This window comes from Rhinolophus hipposideros (assembly GCF_964194185.1).
Source record: "Rhinolophus hipposideros genome assembly, chromosome: 10".
Taxonomy (NCBI): domain Eukaryota; kingdom Metazoa; phylum Chordata; class Mammalia; order Chiroptera; family Rhinolophidae; genus Rhinolophus; species Rhinolophus hipposideros.
In genome coordinates this window covers 11,165,305-11,184,178 of record NC_138056.1, presented here as the reverse complement: position 1 = coordinate 11,184,178, position 18,874 = coordinate 11,165,305, and the positions used below count along the sequence as shown (strand labels likewise).

Sequence of the window (18,874 nt, the reverse complement as noted above, 5' to 3'; positions counted from 1 at the left end):
TGTCTCAGGCAGGGAGAGCCTCAGCTTCAGCTCCAGCTTCTTCAGGCAGGAGAGTCTGCACAAAGCAGAGAACCTTCTAAATATCGAGACATCAGAGATGGCATTGGCCAGAGAGCAAAGATGGCTGGTGGAGGTAGAACCACAGGCTGGAAAAACCTCCCAATTGGGCCTTGTCCACCTTGAGATTTTGGTCCATAGAGCGTCAGACTCCTGCAGCTGGGCACAGGATGGTCACTCTGCTGCCTGCTTTAGGCTAGCCCTTGGCATATGCCAGTAATTTATAGAGGTAAATACAGGATTGCAGGGTCAAACAGACTTGGTCCATATCCTGGCTCTGTCACTTACTAGCTGTGTTGGGTGAGTGAATCAGTTAATCTCATTTAAAAAAAAAAATTCATTCAAGATGGGACTCATGTTAGCACCATGAGAATTAATAAGAGGATAAGTGAGGTTGTTTTCCACCACCTTCTTTTTCTTTGGCTGACCCATTTTCCGGAACCCACAAGCTCAATGTGCCTTGGAGGCTCCCTCAGCTTGGGCCCTGGAGATAGAGAAGTGGTATTGTGTCTGCAGCTTCTCCAACCATGAGTCAAATGAACCCAAAAAGAGTCTGGAAGCTCTGGCTAGAAATAATCGATAAAGAGTTATTTAAGGATCTTAGAGTTTGCACTCTGGGCTCACAGCTAGGCAAAAACCCAGAAGTATTCTGATGGAAAAAGAAAAGTTGAGTTCTTATAGTAAAACGTGCCTTCTTGAGAATAATCAGTCCTGCTTTTTAAAAAAAAAAAAAAAAAAAAAAAACTTATGTATTTAAGTGCCTTTTTCCAGGACCCATCAGCTCCAAGTCAAGTAGTTGTTTCAATTAGTTGCAGAGGGCGCAGCTCTGCCACGTGGGGATCCAACCGGCAACCTTGTTGTTAAGAGCACTGAGCTCTAACCAACTGAGCTAACTGGCTACCTCCAGACCTGCATTCTTAGCCCTCTGATTGGTCCAGGACAGTTATCAGTCAGATGTCAGTATGGATGATGGATGCCAGGTGGTCTGGACACGTGAGTCCTTTGGGGGATAATCAGAAGGTTATCTGGAGGTTTGATGTATATCCAGGCATTGATACAGGACCGGCAAGTTCAAAACTTTAAGTTCCCAGACTGGTTAAAACAAGAATAGAATCATTTCCTTGGACCTCATCCGACTTGATTTTAGTCACTTAGCAGCTTGACTGTAGTGACTCCATTTTATTTTGTCCCTCTATTCCTCACACGGCGCTGGTGTGAAGAAACTTCCCCACAGGTTAGGAGGTTCCCAAGTGGCCACAGGGAATGAAGCACCCACAAAGCAGATGTAGAGTCGTTATGGGTCTCTTCCAAAGACCCCCAAGGAGACATAGAAACATCCTCTCTCACTTCTGTCCTTTGTCAGTATCTTAGAGTAGCAGTGCTAGCCGCCACCTTTCCTGAATGTCCCAAACAGGACAGGCCCAGCAGTGAGAAGATCACAAATATTACGGCTGTGTTAGGTCATCAGAGACTGTCTTGTTTTTCAAAGGGAGTTATGATTGATAGATTTAGTAAAGCAGATACTGAATGCCCAGTTACATTTGAATTTCAGATAAATGACCAAAAAATGTTTTTTGTGTGTATGTCCCAATATTGCATGGAACATACTTCAAAAAATTATTTTTTATTTATCTAAAATTCAAATTTCATTGGGTTTCCTATATTTTATCTGGCAACCCTGAGAGGACAGGTGCCGAGAGGAAAAGGAACTTGCCAGGGTCACACAGGAGGCCAGGTCTCACAGCCAGGTGTGTTGCTTTCCAGACCACTGCTAGTGCTCCCTCCAACACACACACACCAGCTTTCTGGATTTTTGTTTTGTTTTGTTTGTTACTTAAGGCTAATGCTTGCTGGGCTGGGTGTCTGGGGGTCATGTATATTACAGGGGGAAAACCATGATGCCAGGTGGCCCAGAGGAGAAGCAGCACACCCACAGAGCACACAAGGGAGAGCAGGGACCAGGTTAGGGCCTCAGGAGATTTAGGTCCAGCCAGGCTTATCTCCAAGTGAGGATGATCATGAACCTGACACGAAATGCTCCAAGGCTTGGTTTCTTAAGTATCAAATGGGCACAATGGGGCCTATTTCCAAAGGGTTACTTGGAAAAGCATCAGAGATGAGCAAATCCCGAAAAGCTGGCTGCTTGTATACTGTGGAGCACACTTTGTGCCTGTGCTGTTTTATATCACGGCCCATGAAGACCGGGGATAAGTTTCATTGTGTAAAGCTGAGTTTCACCCAAGCTTCCCACCCTCCCGACTCTGGGCTAAATCCTAGGCCCAATCCCCAAAGCCCCCCTAAGGGATCCGACCCATCGTGATTTACGGGAACTCACACCAGAGATCAATCATCCTTAATTTGTAACTGGGCAGTGTCCTAGGCCAGCCAATAGCGAAGACCAACAACCCCCCCCCCTCGCCTAGCTACACACACACCCCACCCTCCCTGACCCCGTGGGACTATCCACTCAGTCTGCACTGAAGCTGCCCAGTGACCAGGAGTTGGGAACAGGTTTGGTTCTTGGGGGGGGGGGGGTCTCCTCAACTCTCTCTTTCCCTCCCCCAGTTTCCCGCCCCCTTTATCTCTGCAGTCTCTATGGGCTTGCTTCCACTTGAGACTTCTGCCCCCCCTCCCCTCTCCTGTCCCCTCTCCCCTCCAAGGTAGTCGTGCCCAACCCCCTCTGGACCACCTCTTCTCCCCAGCCTCTGGCCTCATTGTTTGGCTAAAGCAGGAACCCCAGGATGGAACAGATGGACGGAGACCGGGCCTGGGGGGAAAGGCAGGGCCAGCGGGTGCCGGGAAAGGGAAGCGGTTTGGAGAAAACAAAACAGAGGGAGGAGCTAGGGAGGAGGTGGCCGGGAGAGGGAGGAGGACGGCATTCGCTGAGAGGGTCTAGGGCCTGGAATGGAATGGGGGCGGGCCCCGGATGGGGGCCCGCTGAGCCCCAGAGCTGGCTTCGACGCAGGCTTGCTCCGCAGGTCCGGGCTGACGTCGCCGCCCAGATGGCCTCCAGGCTGACCCCGCTGACCCTCCTGCTGCTGCTGCTGCTGGCCGGAGTGAGTGGCCCCTTCGTGGGGTGGGGGGTGGGGGGGCTGAGGGTTAACCCTTTAGGCTCCGGAGCATGAGAAGAGTTATGAGCAAGCAGCATTCGTAGAGAGCGTGGAAAGAGCAGGGGTGGGGGGTGGCGTAGGGACTCAGATGGAAGCAGGTTCGAATCCTAGCCCGCTACGCACCAGCCGTGGTGGCTTTAGCAAGTCATTTCTCCGAGACTACCTGCCCTGATGTGTAAAGTGGAGAATAAAGGAGAAGGACCAAAGAGGGCAAGGAGATGGACCGCATTTTGTGATATAAAAGCAAGGGGTTGTTGTGGCCGCTGAGCTGCGAGGTAGGATGTTGGCTGCTGAGACACAGGCTCTCCCAAGGCTGGAGCCTGTGAAAAGCCGAGGAGGAGTGGCAGCAGACACACCTGGGCCTGAGTGGGGGTTAATGGCAATGAGAGGTCCCGGTGGTCTGGGAGGCCAGCGGTCAGGGCTGAGCCAAGGAGCTTGGATGCTTGCGTACTTTGGCCTGTGTGTTCATGTGTGTGGAAGGTGGCACCGCAGTGCCCTTTGAGATTCAGCAGGTCATGTAGTGATGAGCCGGGACCCAGAATCAGACCAAAGTTTGACTCCTACTTCTTCCTCCCGCTTCTGTGAGACCCTGGGCTGGTTACTTAATATACCTCAGTATGGGTTTCTTTGCTGTGAAATGGAATAATACATGATTTCTCAGCCTGGAGCTGTGGACATTTGGGGCTGGAGAATTCCTCTTTATGATGCACTGTCTGCATCTTAGGACGTGTTGCAGTGTCCCTGGCCTCTATCCACTAGATTCTGGTAGCATCTCCGCCCTCCCCCCATCCCTTTCCCTCCCTTATGACAACCCAAAATGCCTCCAGATATTGCCACTTGTCCTCTGGGGGTCAAAATTGTCTCTGAGAGCCATTCGTCTATACTATTTCTTCTTCCCCTTTTCCCTCCTTCCTTCCTTCCTTTTGGAATGACTGTTGTTTTCAATACCCACTAATGGGTTGCAACCTACAATATGAAAAATCATTGTTCTAAAGCAAAGGCCACAAGCTCAAATAACTATACTGGCCAGGTAGGTAAGCCAAGACGGGCAAATATTTTTTAAAAATTGCAAGAACATAGATAAATGGCTGTTGACACTCAGCTCCAAAGTTGGGGAAACAACTTTCCATATGGCAGTAATTGCTCAGCAATAACAGACTTCCTGCGTAGTCCTCATCTTCCGAAGAGAATATCCCTGCCCCCACTCCCACCCTGCTCTTGCCTTGCCCTCTCTCTGAAGGAATCAGTAGTGGTGGCTTTAGGACACGCCTTTTACCCTCCAGGCTTTTTCAGGAATTATTTTCAGGTACAGGATATTGTCCACATCCCACCTTCTCTTCTTGCTTTGAGTGTTTGAGGGGACTGTGCCTCAAAGAAAAATGGAACTCAGTTTCTTGAACCACAGGCTAGAGCCTCCTCAAATCTGAATGGTACCAGCAACAGCCCCATGGATGCAGAGAGCCTGCCAGGGGAAAGCAACGGAAACACCTCAGAGGAAGGGAACCCCAGGAATGTACCCATTCAGCACAGCGTGGAGAGCCCCAAGAATATACCCACTCAACACACTGTGGAGATGAAACTGAAGAATCTACCCACTCAACACACCGTGGACTCTCCCACCGTGCCGACGACCAACTCAACCATCCTAACAGCCAATACCACTTTGCCACCCACCTCCCAGTCCTGCATCCAGTCCACCACTGAACCCATTCAACCAACTACCCAGCCCACTCCTGGGCCCCTCTGCCCGGGGCCTATCATTTCCTGCCCTGACTTGGAGAGTCATTCAGCAGAAACCATATTGAGGGAGGCTTTGATGGATTTCTCCGTGAAGCTCTACCACGCCTTCTCATCAGTGAAGAAAGCTGAGACCAACATGGCTTTTTCCCCTTTCAGCATCGCTAGCCTGCTCACTCAGGTCCTGCTTGGTAAGAACCTGACTGAGTTCTCTCCAGGCTGTATGTTCTCCCCAACCCAAATACTCACAAAGCTATGCCTCTGTAAGGAAGCTGTAAAAATGGGCTACATTTGGGGGGAGGAGTAACCTTTTTATTCTTGAACATTCATTTATTTCATTTAACAATGATTTAATAGACACTATTGCTTATAAAACCCTATAGACTATACGAGAACATATAAAACAAGGTCCCAGCTGCCACCCATTGTTCAAGGTAAGGCAATAAGGGAGATGAAACTGAAAGTGATAGATATAGAGTAGAATTGTGACAATGCTGCTTCCTGGCTGTGTGACCTTGGGTAGATCACTTAACCTTTTTGAGCCTGAATCCTCATGTGTAAAAATGGAGATGGTTGTATTTACCTCTGAAAGTTAAGCAGAAAGCCAGCCCATTGCCTGGCTTGGTGGGAGGTCAAAAAAATGTTAATCCCTGTGCCTTCCTGAGGGATCAGTGTCAAGTCCTCAGGGGTAATTACCCTAGGAATGGCACAAATTGCTACAAGCCCTGGAGACAGTCACTCCAAGGGGGAAATTCCAGGCAGGCTACTAGAGACAATAATACAATGAGCATAAGAACCCTTCTTCTGGAGTCCCAGAATCCTAACATCCTTATCCTCTACCCACTAGATGCTGCTAGCAACCCTCCACCCCGCTCCATTCATGACAACCAAAGTGTCTTTAGGCATTGCCAAATGTCCCCTAGGAGGCACATTTCAGTTGATGGGCTTGGGTTAATTTCTGTATTGCCCAAAAGATGCGGCTTGAATCCTGTTTCAATCCTCCACTTATTAACTCTGTGGTCTTAAACTGAGTCGATCACTTAATCCCTTAAAACCTCAGTTTCCTCATCTGCACAATGGGGATAGTAATTATCCTTATGTAAAAGGGTTATTATGATTCAATGACATCATACGGGGGAAACACTTTAATGCCTGGAACCAAGTAAGTGCTCAATCAGTTTTATCTATTACTGTACAGAAGATGTGTACAATAAATATTTAATAATGAATACCTGAAAGGGTATTGAGCAGCCATCGTCTTTTATGATTCTCTGGTGCCTCCTCTGAATAGTGACCTAGCGTCCCTGCCTACAGGGTAAACCTGTGTAAACCCAAACCAACTAAATAATAGTTAATGTGAAACAGTGATTGGACCAGGCTTTGAATGATGAGTGGAATAAAAATCATTGTTTTCCAACACCATGTTTCCATCTGTGGTGATAATGTGGTTTCCCTCCAGAGCAGGCAACAACCCCCCATTCCAGCCTGGTCCCTCAAAACTGGTCCTGAGTGGTGGGTCTCCCAGGCCTCCTGCAGTTGCCCCTCATCTCTACCCTTTGTTGTAGGGGCTGGGAACAGCACCAAGGAAAACCTGGAGACCGTCCTCTCCTACCCCAAGGACTTTACCTGTGTCCATGAGGCCCTGAAGGCCTTCACTTCCAAAGGCTTTACCTCAGTCTCTCAGATCTTCCACAGTCCAGGTGAGTGCCCAGGGAGGGGTCACAGCTGCTGAGCAGGGGGTTCTGAGGGGATTCTGAGGGGACCCAGCACTAGGGAAAGAGGACAGAGGGAGTTAAGGCTAATACATCTTGGATGGACTGCAGAGCAGGTAAGGGCCTCAGCAGACATATCAAGTGGCTCCGGGAGCTGGGTAGTTCCCCAGGTGAGATGTTGGGCAAGTCATTTGCATTCATCAACTCTGTTTAGAGTAGGAGTTCATGAATAGATTGAGTTCAGGCTAGAGAGCTATAAACAAAAAGTTCTGTTTTGCTAATCTGGGTTGGGGAAGTCTTGGGGCTCCGAGTCTTTGTACTTTTTTTGGTATTGTATCAATTTGTTGTCATTTACATGTGTTAGATTATTAAGTAGGTAATAAGAGCAATACATTTCCCAAATGATCTAATGCAGTTACTTTCAGATTTTGTTCCCCAGAGCCCTAGGGTTCTGAAGCTAAGCTGCTTCAGGAGTCATGCGTGGTGGGAGTGGAGGATTAGGGAGGCGGAGCGGGGGAGGGGGCACTACTTCCTGTGAGAGGGAGATGGAGCCAGTTGGGCTCTGAGCTCCTGCCCAGCCTCAACCAGAGCCCTTTTATATTACGGGCTTCAGACATGACTTCATTTGAAAACATAGTTCTGCTGCTTAATAAGGTTTGAAACCTAACAGATCTAGTCTGACCCTCTGTTTAAATAAGGGGAAACATTTTTTTACTATTATTTTTTTAACTTAGGAAAGCAATACTCTTTCATTGTAGACACTGAGAAAATACAGAAAAGCAAAGAAAAAGAAAATTCACCTATCACCCCATTGTCTTAAAAAAAAAAACCCCTCTTTTTAGAGTTAGGAAAATATGGCTCAGATGTATTTGATTAACATTGGCATTTACTTATTTGCTATAAGTCAACTTTATCCTCTGTCTTGCTAGGTTGGTGGAAAATACAGCTGCATTCAATGTTAGTTATTTAGTCCAGGAAAAGTTTCTCTTTTGAACACTATTGTCTTTAGTGGACCTGGGCTTTGGAGAGCAAAAGCCAGGAAGTCTGGTTACAAACTTCTGCTGAGGCCAGGAAGCGGACTCTGTTCCCTCTTTAATGAAGGGAAGAAAAGAGGGAATATACAGGCAAACGGAAGTTCAGCTCTCAGAGTTATCTAGCTGAGCTGTGGTCACATGGCAAGCAGCAGCAGCAAGAGCCTAGGATGGGCATGTCTTCTGTCCCAGTTCAGGATTTGCCTTCTTTGAGCCTCATTGCCACGGCTATGAGGGGTGGGCTGGACCTCTGCTCCAACATGCTGTGTTCATTGGGGTGGGCATAGAGTGACAGGAAACAGGCTTCCTCTCAAAGCCTGCTCTTGGAAGGGGAGAGGGTGTTCAAGGGACTCATGCCTCCTTCTCTCCACCTGTCCCCCGCCCCCCCAGACATGGCCATAAAGGATGCCTTTGTGAACGCCTCTCGGAGCCTGTATGGCAGCAGCCCCAGAGTCCTGGGAAATGACAGTAATGACAATTTGGACCTCATCAACACCTGGGTGGCAGAGAAGACCAACAACAGGATCAAACAGATACTAGATAACCTACCCTCTGACACCCAGTTTGTCCTCCTCAACGCGATCTACCTGAGTGGTAAGGGAGCCCTGGACCAGGTCATCTTCCCTTCCTGAGTCCTTCCTCCCCTCCTGCCTTCAAGTTCCATGACGGGATCCCATGGTACCTGTCCCACCCCTTGCTAACAAGTATTTCAGCTCTCCATCCTCTCTTCACCTGCATTAGAGTAACCACCCCCCTTCCCTCCAGCCAAGTGGAAGACAACATTCGATTACACAAAGACCACGACAGAGCCCTTTTACCACAAGTCCTCTGTGATAAAAGTGCCCATGATGACCAGCAAGAAGTATCCGGTGGCCCATTTCACTGACCCGACTTTGAAGGCCAAGGTAAGTTCTTGGCTCTTGCCACTCTTGAGTGTCCTGATTTCTCTTCTGCTATGGCCCCATCACTTTGGGGTGCACCCTTACTAATTCATCATTTCTACTCCTTCCCTCTGTATTTCCACCCTGTCTTTTCTCTTTCTCCCTTCTTTAGCCTTGGCCGAGGCAGACATTGTATATTTTAGGCTGGAAAGCAGGATTCTAAAGTTTCTTCATTCATCTCTGCTGCGTTGAATGGCAAAAAGTGAGTCGTTTCTCTGCTGTGCGTCTAATGTATGCATGCATATACAGCATGCATGCATATGTGTACATGTGCATATCTGTGTGTGTATACATGTGGTAAGCATGCATGAGCACATGTGTTACGTGGCTTGAGTTCCTTAGCAGAAATTGAACAGTGTAATTTCAGTGGATGGGGAGGGAGGGAGGGAAGACAGAATATGCAGCCCAGAGGATTCTAGTTAGTAAATCGTCTCATGCCCAGTGATCAGATATTTCGCCTCGTGAGGAGAGGAAGACACAGACCTATGAGACAGAAAACAATGGGAGACACACGCGTGACTTCGTTCCAGGCTGAGAAGTAAAGGATATGTCTGGGAACACGCCAGGCTTGTTTCCACTTGGGGGCTGTCCTTCGCTTTCCCTCTGCCTAGACCCTCTCCTCAGATTTTCACTTGTTCCTTCTGTTCATCCTGGTCTGCTCAGAGCTCACCTTGGTGGAGGGGCCTTCCCCCTCCTTAAAGGAGCCCCCCTTCTCACCCTGTAACATCACCCTGTTTTAGTATATTCATGGTTTTTATCACTATCTGAAATTATGTTATTTGCAATTATTTGATTACAATATTATCTATCTCCCTGAGATACTCTCTCTCCTTGGGAACAGAGACCTTACCTGTCTTGTTTATACAATATCCCCAGCACTCAGAACAATGCCACATGTAATAAGTGCTCATGATATGTTTGCTGAATGAATGAATGAATGAATTCATTGGAGGGTGCTAGTATGAGAAGCTGGGAAGACTTCATGGAGGAGGTGGCTTTTCACCATTCCTGCACTTTTCCACCTGCTCATCCATCCCTATTCAATGAATTGACCATTCGTAACTGTTGAACAAAACCAGACTAGCACATGTGTAAGGCAGAGGACAGTGAATATATATGGCATGTTTGGTCCATCACTCTAACTCAGAGTATATGAAGGGAGGGTATCAATGTGAGGTCTTTTTCATCGCCCAGTTGAATTCTGTCGTCTAGATTCTTCTCAGCCATCTCAATGCCTACCATAATGTCCTTTTCATGATAGTCTCATATCCTGTTAGCTAAGATTTCTCAACCTTGGCACAGTTGACATTTGGGGTTGGATAATTCTTTGTTATGGGGTACTAGACTGGGCATTGGGGGATTTAGCATCATCCCTGGCTTCTCCCCACCAGATGCCAGTAGCACTGTGGCCCCCTGTTCTACCCACCCACAGCTATGACAACCAAAATGTCTCTAGACATTGCCAAATGTCCACTGTGGGCAAATTCGCCCTGGGTTGAGAACCCCTGTATTAGACACATGGGTCCTGCACTTCTCACCCTTTTGTCTGGCTGTCAGGGAAAGTCATTCTAATGCAAACTGGAAAAGTAAGCTGGGATCGGCTTGTACACAGTCTTGAATGTCACACTAAGAGATCAAAAGTCTTTAAAAAGGACTGACCCAGTAACTCTGGTGACACCTTTCACACGTTATATACTTTATGCACAACACACTTGAGAGGAAGGGAACAGGGCTTGGAAAGATCATGTCACGTGCCTGTATTACATAGCTGGTCGATAGCAGAGTCAGGGTGTGAGCAGAAACTGTGTTCATCCTCTGTATCTCACCAGCAGAGTCAGACCGGCACGGTTCACCCAGCTGGCATCCCCATTTCATGGCAAAGCCCGGGAGCCTAGGTCTGGCTGCTGCTTGCTGAAGTAGTACAGACGGGCAGCGGACTGAAGGTCAGCCTTGGCCGGACACACAGGGTAGGAAGACTGAGGTGTACCTCTTATTCTCCAGGTGGGGCAGCTGCAGCTCACCCACAACCTGAGCTTGGTGATCCTGGTGCCCCAGCACATCAAACACCGTCTTGAAGACATGGAGCAGGCTCTCACCACCTCTGTGTTCAAAGCGATCATGAGGAAGCTGGAGATGACCAAGGCCCAGCCCACTCTCCTGATGATGCCCCGCATCAAAATGAAGAGCAAGCAGGACATGCTGGCAGTCATGGAGAAGCTAGGTGAGCCCTGGCAGCCGGGCTTGCTCCCAGACCATCAGAGGAGAAAGGAGGAGATGTCCCTAAAAGGCAGTTAGCACTGTCTAGAGTATTTTTCACATCCGTAATCTCAGGTTGTCCCTCAGTCCTGTGAGTTAGAGGGGCAGGTGCTATTATCCCATGAGATCATTGAGGAAGTGACTCATGACTCATGACCTAGCCAAAGTCCCTGGAGCTCGTTAGCAGTGAGCCAGTGAGCCGGAACACCAATCCAGGTCTCCAGCTCCCTCGACTGTTTCCACTGTGGTTCATTGTGATAGACACTGGCACAGGTGATTAAGGTGGGCCATGGGTGCTTCTCCCCGAGACATTTCACAACACTCAGCCACTCCAGGGAATATGCAAGAGGCAATCCGGGCAAGAGGGTCTGGAGGCTTCTGAGTTTAGGAGAGGCAACAGAGACTCCATTCCTTAACCTTTGGCCTCACTTCCTGATCTTTGACTTCACGTCCAGATATATCACTTCATTTTCTGTTAAAGAACTTGACCTTCTAGGAGATGATCTTGCTTCCGGTATATGACATCACACTCTTGTACATGACCTCATTTGATAACAAATGACCTCTTTCCGATACAGTACCTCATTCCAAGGTAATTGTTGACAAGCAGTGACATCACTTTCCTGGTTTAGGTGTGGGGGTGAGAGCCCGGCCTCTCCCCACTTGAAAGAAGGTGGTGGTTGGAGTGAAGAGGGGCCCCCTGGCAGAGGATCCCATAAACTGGACCGGAAGTCGTGATATATATATATATATATATATTTGATAAGCAAGGAGGAGGAAGGAGAGAGTATTGGGACTTGGGACCGACCCAGAAAATTCAGGACAAATGTCTCCAGCAGCTGAGGGTTCCAGGCTGGTTGGTCATTGACGCCTTATTTTTCTCTGGTTATGCCCTAGAATTCTTTGATTTCTCTTACGACCTCAACCTGTGCCGGCTGACAGAGGACTCGAATCTCCAGGTTTCTGCAATGCAGCACCAGACGGTGCTGGAGCTGACAGAGAGGGGCGTGGAGGCGGCGGCAGCCTCGGCTATCTCTGTGGCCCGCAGTCTGCTGATCTTCGAAGTACAGCAACCCTTCCTCTTCCTGCTCTGGGACAGGCAGCACGGGTTCCCTGTCTTCATGGGGCGGGTGTATGACCCCAGGGCCTGAGACCTGCAGCGGCCAGGCTAGGGCCAGCCCTACCCCTCGGGCCTCAGCTCGCCCATTACCCCTGCGACTGCCTGCCTGGACTTGTCCCCAACCACCACCCACCTCAAGTGTCCTCAGTCTTCCACCTGAAGGGCTCCCGCACGGTCTGGTGAAGGGACCTGCTTCTAGCTTCCCTTCCCTGTGACTCGCCAAACCACTTTTTGCAGCTTTCTCTGGTTCAAGTTGACTAGACTCTACAAATAAAACTTGGCAGACCATTACTTTCTCTCTCATTTGTCCTTCAGTTTTGAAGGACAAGGGCTACCATGCCCCTGTGTCAGCTAGCTATTGCTTTGTAACAAGTCACTCGAACTTAGTGACTTAAAAAACAGCAATCACTTATTTCACCTAAGCGTGTGGGTTGACTGAGTGGTCTTACAGAACCGGGGTAGAGCTGATATCCCTGGGGCTCACTTACACGTCTGTGACAGTTGGCAGGTTGGTGGGGAGGTGGCTAAACGACAGTGGCCGCAGCTGGGATACCTTGGCTGTCTTCCACGTCTCCTACATCCTTCCAGCAGGCTCGCCTGCCTTGGCAGTGTTTCAAGACAGGAGTCAGAAACAGGCCGTCTTTTTCACATCTCGGCACCTCTGCTTGCATCAAGTTTACTAGTGTCCCAGCAGCCAATGCCAGCAAGTTGCATGGCCACACCTGTAGCTGAACGGAAAGGCACTACAGTGACTGAGCAGTTATTAATCGGAGGCTATTCATGCAGCCCCTGTCTCCCTTGTCTGGGACAACACTAATAACAGTAACTATCATTGTTGGGAACTTGCACAGGCGGTCTGCTAAGAGCTTCGCAGACATTCATCCTCACGACACCTTTATATGGTAAACTCTCACCTGGGAGAGAGTGTGTTCCTCAAAGGCATGCAGTTAGGAAACGGCAGAACGGGGGTTTGAAAGCATGACTATGTCTAAGCTCATGGTCATTATCTTCTATGTCTCTGCCCTCTTATCTTGAAAGTCCTGCCTGTATTTGTTCAACCATCCCAGTGCCCATGTGTCGGTGGCAATAAGCACAGAGGATTAAGGATCACTTAAACTGGTGCCTGCCTTCAAAACCTACAGCTTGATGAGGGAGACAGGAAGACAAAATTTTAACCCAGCGTGCTCTGTTCATCTCCGAAGATGCCTTGTAATGTATGTTTTCCCATGTCTAGTTTATCCTCAGACTCAGGTTTTAGCCCTTCTACCTCCCATTTTGCCTTTCTCCCTGCTAATCCCATCGTTTTGTCTCCATCCCGTCTCCATCCTCCACTGTCTCTCTCTTCTCTGCTTGGTACAGCGTTGGCCACCCAAACGTGCTGACTGATTTCTGGCTTTAGTCCTTTCGGCTGCAGATCAGGTTATCCTTGCCCTCTCCCAGCTCTCACTCAGATATTCCGGTTGGCAGCCACAAGCAGCCTAGAGGTATGCATACCCCCCTCCCATGACAACACATAAGGATTTGGCCATCAGTCCACAGACATTTCTCAAGTATCTGCTCTATAGGGTCTCAACTTAGATCAAACTAGTCCTAGCCGAGATGTTTCTTTTCCTTTTTTTAAAATTACATTTATTGGGGTGACAATGGTTAGTAACTGAGATGTTTCTATGGGGTGTTTTCCTTAAGGCCATCAGAGCCATGAGGATATTGGTCACGTCACTGCTGCCCCCACTCTAGAGACATCTGCTGCCTGCAGAATCTGGCTTCCCCATCCATCTCTCACAGAATACCCTGGTGATAAGGAGAAACTGAGGCATGGGGGCAATGCGGTAACTGACTAGTTGGGTTCTGCAGCCAGGCAGTAGCTCTCAGCTTTTTGGGCTGCTCCCCTTCTCTGTGGCCTGCGCTGGGTGCCAAGTTCCAGGCTGAAATGCAAGATGAGAGCTGACCCAAGCTTCCGGTGTGCTCTTTCTAGTTCATGCACATTCTGGTTGAGGTCAGGCCTGTCTGAGAGGGGAAAAAAGGCTGGATTTGATTATTAGTTTTCAGCGTAGCCCCTACCCTGTCAGTCATCTATGACCACTTGCTTCCTACTTCAGGACCTAGCTCCCCAGGTGGACATAACCTCAGAATGCCAGGTCAGAGGCATTCCCTGCAACTCAGTCTCCCAGCCAGGCTGAGAACCAAACAAGAGTCACTCTGATGTGACTTGTAGCTCTGGGGGCATGAAGAGATCACCACTACACATCAGTCTTGATTGGCAGCGTGATCTCTACATGCCCTACCCAGAAGACAATCTCTCAGGCTGATAGGAAGATGGCAAATTCCCATGTGGGCTGGTCCCACACTGATTCTTCTGTGAGCAACGGTTGAAAGTAAAGGAAGATTCCCCACTCCTGGAGGAGATCCTGACCTGATTACAGCAAAGTCAGGAGGTGGGAAGCGAATCTGACCCATGGGCCCAGAACTTTGCAATTTTTTTGACCCTACCCCCACCCCGTGCTGTAAGCCAGGTATTATTCCTGTTTGTGAGATAAGGAAGCTAAAACTCAGAAAGGTTAAGTAACTATTCAAAGGTCACACAGCTGTAAAGTGATCCCATGTCTGGATTTAAATGTATTCGGTGACTTATTTGGCCAGGCTTATTTCCTTTCTGCCCAAACCAGACTATAAATCAGTTCTGTGTTTTCTTATGCCCTGTACCATGTGCCCCCACCAAGCCTATCAAAGTGCCTTACACTAAAAAGAAACAAAAAAAACATCGAGTGAATGAATAAAATACCACATCCAGGTGGCGGGGCGAAGAGAAGATTCGTATTCATCTGGAAGAGTAGAAAATCTGGAAGTGAAGAGAATTTAAATATTTTCTGTTCTGAGGCTTTTCTTATGAGTGGGTTTCTGTCACCTTTTTGTTTGTTTGTTTGTTTGTTTAAAACAATTAACATTTATCTAGCTCATGAGTCACTGAGTCTGTGTGGGCCTCAGGTTTATAGGGGTGTGGGCACAGAGCCAGGAGTGCAGTTTCCACACTCTCGGCCTCACGTGGAAGATGCTCACTCGGGTAGTAAATGGCCATCAACTGTGATTGGATGGCCATCAGCTGTGGCTAGTTGGCCATCAGCTGTAACCAGTGAGCCATTGGCCACTAATATAGCTGCTGTGGCTATGCTAGCAGAAAAACGGGGGCTAGCAAGAAGATGGTGGCTGAGCTAGCAAGCGTCGATTGCAGTTAGCACGGCGGATTGCAGCTAGCAAGTGAGGTTGGTTGGCAAAGAGAAGTGAAGGGCAGGTGCTGATAGTGTGGCTCCTGCTTCCTGTGTCTCCAACCCAGCCGCCAGCGAGAATATAGTGGTATGACTCCCCTGTCTATGTCTCCATGGGTGTGTTTTTTTGGTCTCACCATGTCCTGCGTTCTTATGTGAGGAGCGGGAGCTGAGACCCTGCATGACACCCTGCATAACAGGGGACTTTGGTTATGTGGCTGCTGCAGTCAGCTGGAGGGTAGCTAGAAGGTCGGATGAGGTTTAGCTTTGCTGAGCTTGTATGGGTGCTTTCACAGGTCATGGGCCTTGGCTGGGATGAATCAGCTGTCAGGTCTCTCATCTCCATTTGGTCTCCCATCTTCCAGGGGGCTAGTCTGGTCTTACTCGTATTTATATGGAAGTGGCATGGGTCTAACAAAGTGAGCAGAGGAACCCAAGAGGCACTTCCCTCTTGAGTCTGAAGCTAGGAGGTAATATAACATCACTCTGCCTCATTGTATTGGCCAAAGCAAGTCACCAGACCAGCCTCGATTCGAAAAGTAGGGGAAAAAGTCTCCACTTTTAAAGAAAAGACCTGCAAAGTCACTTTGCAAAAGGCATGGATATAAAAAACATGAATAATTGTGATCACTTTTCCAATCTGCCATAATGGTCTTACAGATTTGTAGGGAAGTATTAGCAACTTTCCCCAGCAACTTGCTGCTTTGAGATTTTCCTTACCGAGCTTTTTTTGTCTGTATCATAATGTTAGAAACGATCTATTATGTGAAGTTTCAAGTTGCTTGCATGTGATTTTACTCCTTTCTGCTTTCTCTGGCATACTTAACTGTCTCTTCCACCGGTCGTGTGTCACTTTTGAGAAAGTAGGAGGGCCACACACTCATAGACACACACACACACACACATCTAAGACACACACCCCCCCATCCTTCCACCCTGCCCTGCAGTAGTAACCTGGGATAGAAAAAGTTCCAGTGATCTGCCTCTCCTCCCCAAGGACACAGTCCTCCTCCTCACATGGTTTGGTTGAGGGTGTTCTGAGAAAGAACCTTAAGTATAAGGGTCCGCTGCAGTTAGTCCTCGCTGCCACAAGGTGTCGCTGTTGAAACTTTGTCTTGCATAGCCTTTTGGACACTTGCAACGTCCTGGGAGGTTCCCGGTTCTTAAAGAACCAACTGTAGGGAGTTCAACTTTCGTTCCAAAGTTTACAGTTCATACTCATTCAGCCACTGTTTCCCAAAGATCAATACTTTCAGGTTCTGCCTGGATTCAGAAGGCTTCTGACCTGAGCCACACTGTGTCAGAACCAGCCTGGTCCCTACAAATCCTCAGGGCCAAGGTTGAGAACCACAATAGCAGCAAAACTAACATGCATTGAGCACTTACCAAACTGTCAAGTGGGGCTGTGCTGAGAATTTCATGGATTATATAATTTCATTTAAGGGGAGATGACACCTTACAAAAAGGACATGTTACTTAAGACATCAAATAATTCAAGACTCACGCGTACATAATGGACACTATATTTTCCAGAAGAGTAGTTGTAAAAGGTAGGGAGAGGAATTTTCAACCTCTGTAGAATATTTTTGTCTTTGTGCTAGTTTTTATTTACCAAATACTAAAATCTCTATGTTTCACAGAGTAGACACTCCTAAGTTAACTGCTTGGCATGTTATGACAGTTATTTGGGCTTTTTCATAGTGTCTTATCATATCTAACTTCCATTACAAAGTTATTGATTTTGGAGACTGTTTTTTGGCACTCACACCACTTAATGAACTCTAAGATAACATCATTCTAGGATACAGAAAATATTTTAAATGATAATGTTTAATATTAAAATAACAGCACATTAGTCATTAATGTCACTACCAGAAGTGATGACGAACATAAACAATAGCTGATTCACAGGATATGAACATTGATGGCAGTTATTTACTTTTGCAGCTCAAGTGGTGCTGTCACACGGCAGTAGTCGTAAACAGCCTACACCCCACTCGGTGCACCAATTATAAAATCAAGCAATGCTGATGATTTTTTTAAATTTAGGGGGATTTGCAGTTTTTGACATTGGCATAATTCAGATTTACATAATGTATGATAGCACCACACCATTTTCATCTCCTTTTTGTGGATGAAAAACGGAGCGTTAGAGAACAATCAATCTACTCCTTCAAGGTCTCATCCATGGTGAACAGTGGAGTTGGGAGTCGACCCCAATGCTTAGGAACCTAGATTCCATTTCTCTCAAGGTAATTTTATGTTAGAGAAGTTACTGATGTTCTTTGTCCTTAGTCTTGGTTGAAATTATTCTCATCCTTCCCAAAAGCTCTCTACAATTTTGAATCTCTGCAAGAAATGTTGGGGAAATATGAATTCCCCTTATCCAGAAAAATCTGTATGCAAATTGGGACTCCTCCTCCTGAGCTGCTTTGGCTACCGGAGACCTCAGGGAGTGCTATTTCTTCCCTCAGGACGGGCTGTCTGCCATTTGGAAAACTAAGAGGGACCAGTCAAGTGACTTCTTGAAACTGAAAGTCTGCTTCAAGTGACCCAGACAAAAGTCTAGCATTTTACATATTCCTCTCATAGCATATTTAATCTTTGTCTTGACTAGCAACTTAGCACCCACGCATGCTCATATACAAGTTAGTACACACAAACATACATATATGCAGACATGTTCTCGCACTGATATAGAAGTCACAAACATACGCATATACTCACATGCCCACACACACGTACAAAAGCACATGCACACTAGCCTCTGAGAGTTTATGCCAGAGTTTCAGGGCAAACTTTACATCCAGCCCAGCCCCCATTCCTGAGGAAGGCTTCCTGGCATGGAGAAGCAGGGAACATTCACTCCCTCAAGGGAAGAATCTCAGAGCCAGTCAGCACTAATTACAAGCCATGGAATAGGCTCATCCATCATCCTGGAGTGACAGACTGGGTGTGCAGCCCACCTCCTGGCCTCCCAGCCCCCTCCCCCATTCCTCTCTATTTCTTCTTGAGTGACCGCTGATGGCTCCTCAGAGTATGAAGCCGAGTTTTAGCTATCAATCCTTTCCGAAATCACAAACATGGGCAAGCCCAGGCTGAGCAGCTAGCCTTCTGCCCTTCTCTCTACACACTCTGAGAGCTCATGGCAGCTCTCCCACTCTCTCCCATGCATAACCCCTTTTCAATTGGGCTTTTACCATGTGCCCCATATGGGCTTTCATTTTTAGTATTTCATTGCAACTTTTCAATAAACCTGTGACTTGGTATTATTTTGCCAGATTTGCAAATGAAAAAAAAACAGAGCCTCTAAGATATAATTTACTCAGGGTGACCCAGCTGGAAAACTAGATATTCAAACCAGAGTCCCCTATTTGTATATCCCAGGATCCCAGTGCTTCTCCCACCTCACCCACCTCCATTCCAGAGACTCCCCAACTCACCATCTCAGTTTGAAGAGCCAGTTTATTGCTGAGCTTTTTGTCTTGGAAACCCCACTGGCACTTCCTCCTCATCTTCTCTCCTAAATCAGCTTAGGAGACAAAGTCTGAAAGAGCCTCACAGTGGGAGACCAAACACCAGGCCTAAGGGTCAAGGGTCAGGGACTGAGCAGAAAATGTATGGCATCAGGCAGCCAGGATGAGATG

General features: G+C 47.7%; 1 protein-coding gene across 4 annotated transcripts; it reads left to right on the top strand.

The window, feature by feature from the left end:
* The first annotated feature begins 2,468 nt into the window (after positions 1-2,468).
* On the top strand, positions 2,469-12,383 carry SERPING1 (serpin family G member 1). Of its 4 annotated transcripts, none has more exons than XM_081064618.1 (8): positions 2,469-2,568; positions 3,036-3,113; positions 4,558-5,095; positions 6,470-6,604; positions 8,038-8,241; positions 8,413-8,552; positions 10,590-10,809; positions 11,742-12,255. In XM_081064618.1, exons 2-8 carry the CDS (start codon positions 3,060-3,062, stop codon positions 11,993-11,995), a joined length of 1,545 nt encoding a protein of 514 aa, XP_080920744.1. In that variant the 5' UTR covers positions 2,469-2,568; positions 3,036-3,059; the 3' UTR covers positions 11,996-12,255. The 4 variants fall into 4 exon arrangements, with proteins under 4 accessions (XP_080920744.1, XP_080920745.1, XP_080920743.1 ...); XM_081064619.1 differs by having other exon boundaries at positions 4,573-5,095; positions 11,742-12,254; XM_081064617.1 differs by lacking the exon at positions 2,469-2,568 and having other exon boundaries at positions 2,906-3,113; positions 4,573-5,095; positions 11,742-12,383.
* Positions 12,384-18,874: the final 6,491 nt, after the last annotated feature.

Excerpts from the sequence above, each read along its gene's own strand:
- SERPING1 (XM_081064616.1), top strand. The coding sequence starts at position 2,967 with ATGGGGGCGGGCCCCGGATGGGGGCCCGCTGAGCCCCAGAGCTGGCTT. Across the intron at positions 6,605-8,037 it reads TCAGATCTTCCACAGTCCAG|ACATGGCCATAAAGGATGCC; the intron begins GTGAGTGCCCAG and ends CCGCCCCCCCAG. Across the intron at positions 8,242-8,412 it reads CAACGCGATCTACCTGAGTG|CCAAGTGGAAGACAACATTC; the intron begins GTAAGGGAGCCC and ends CCTTCCCTCCAG.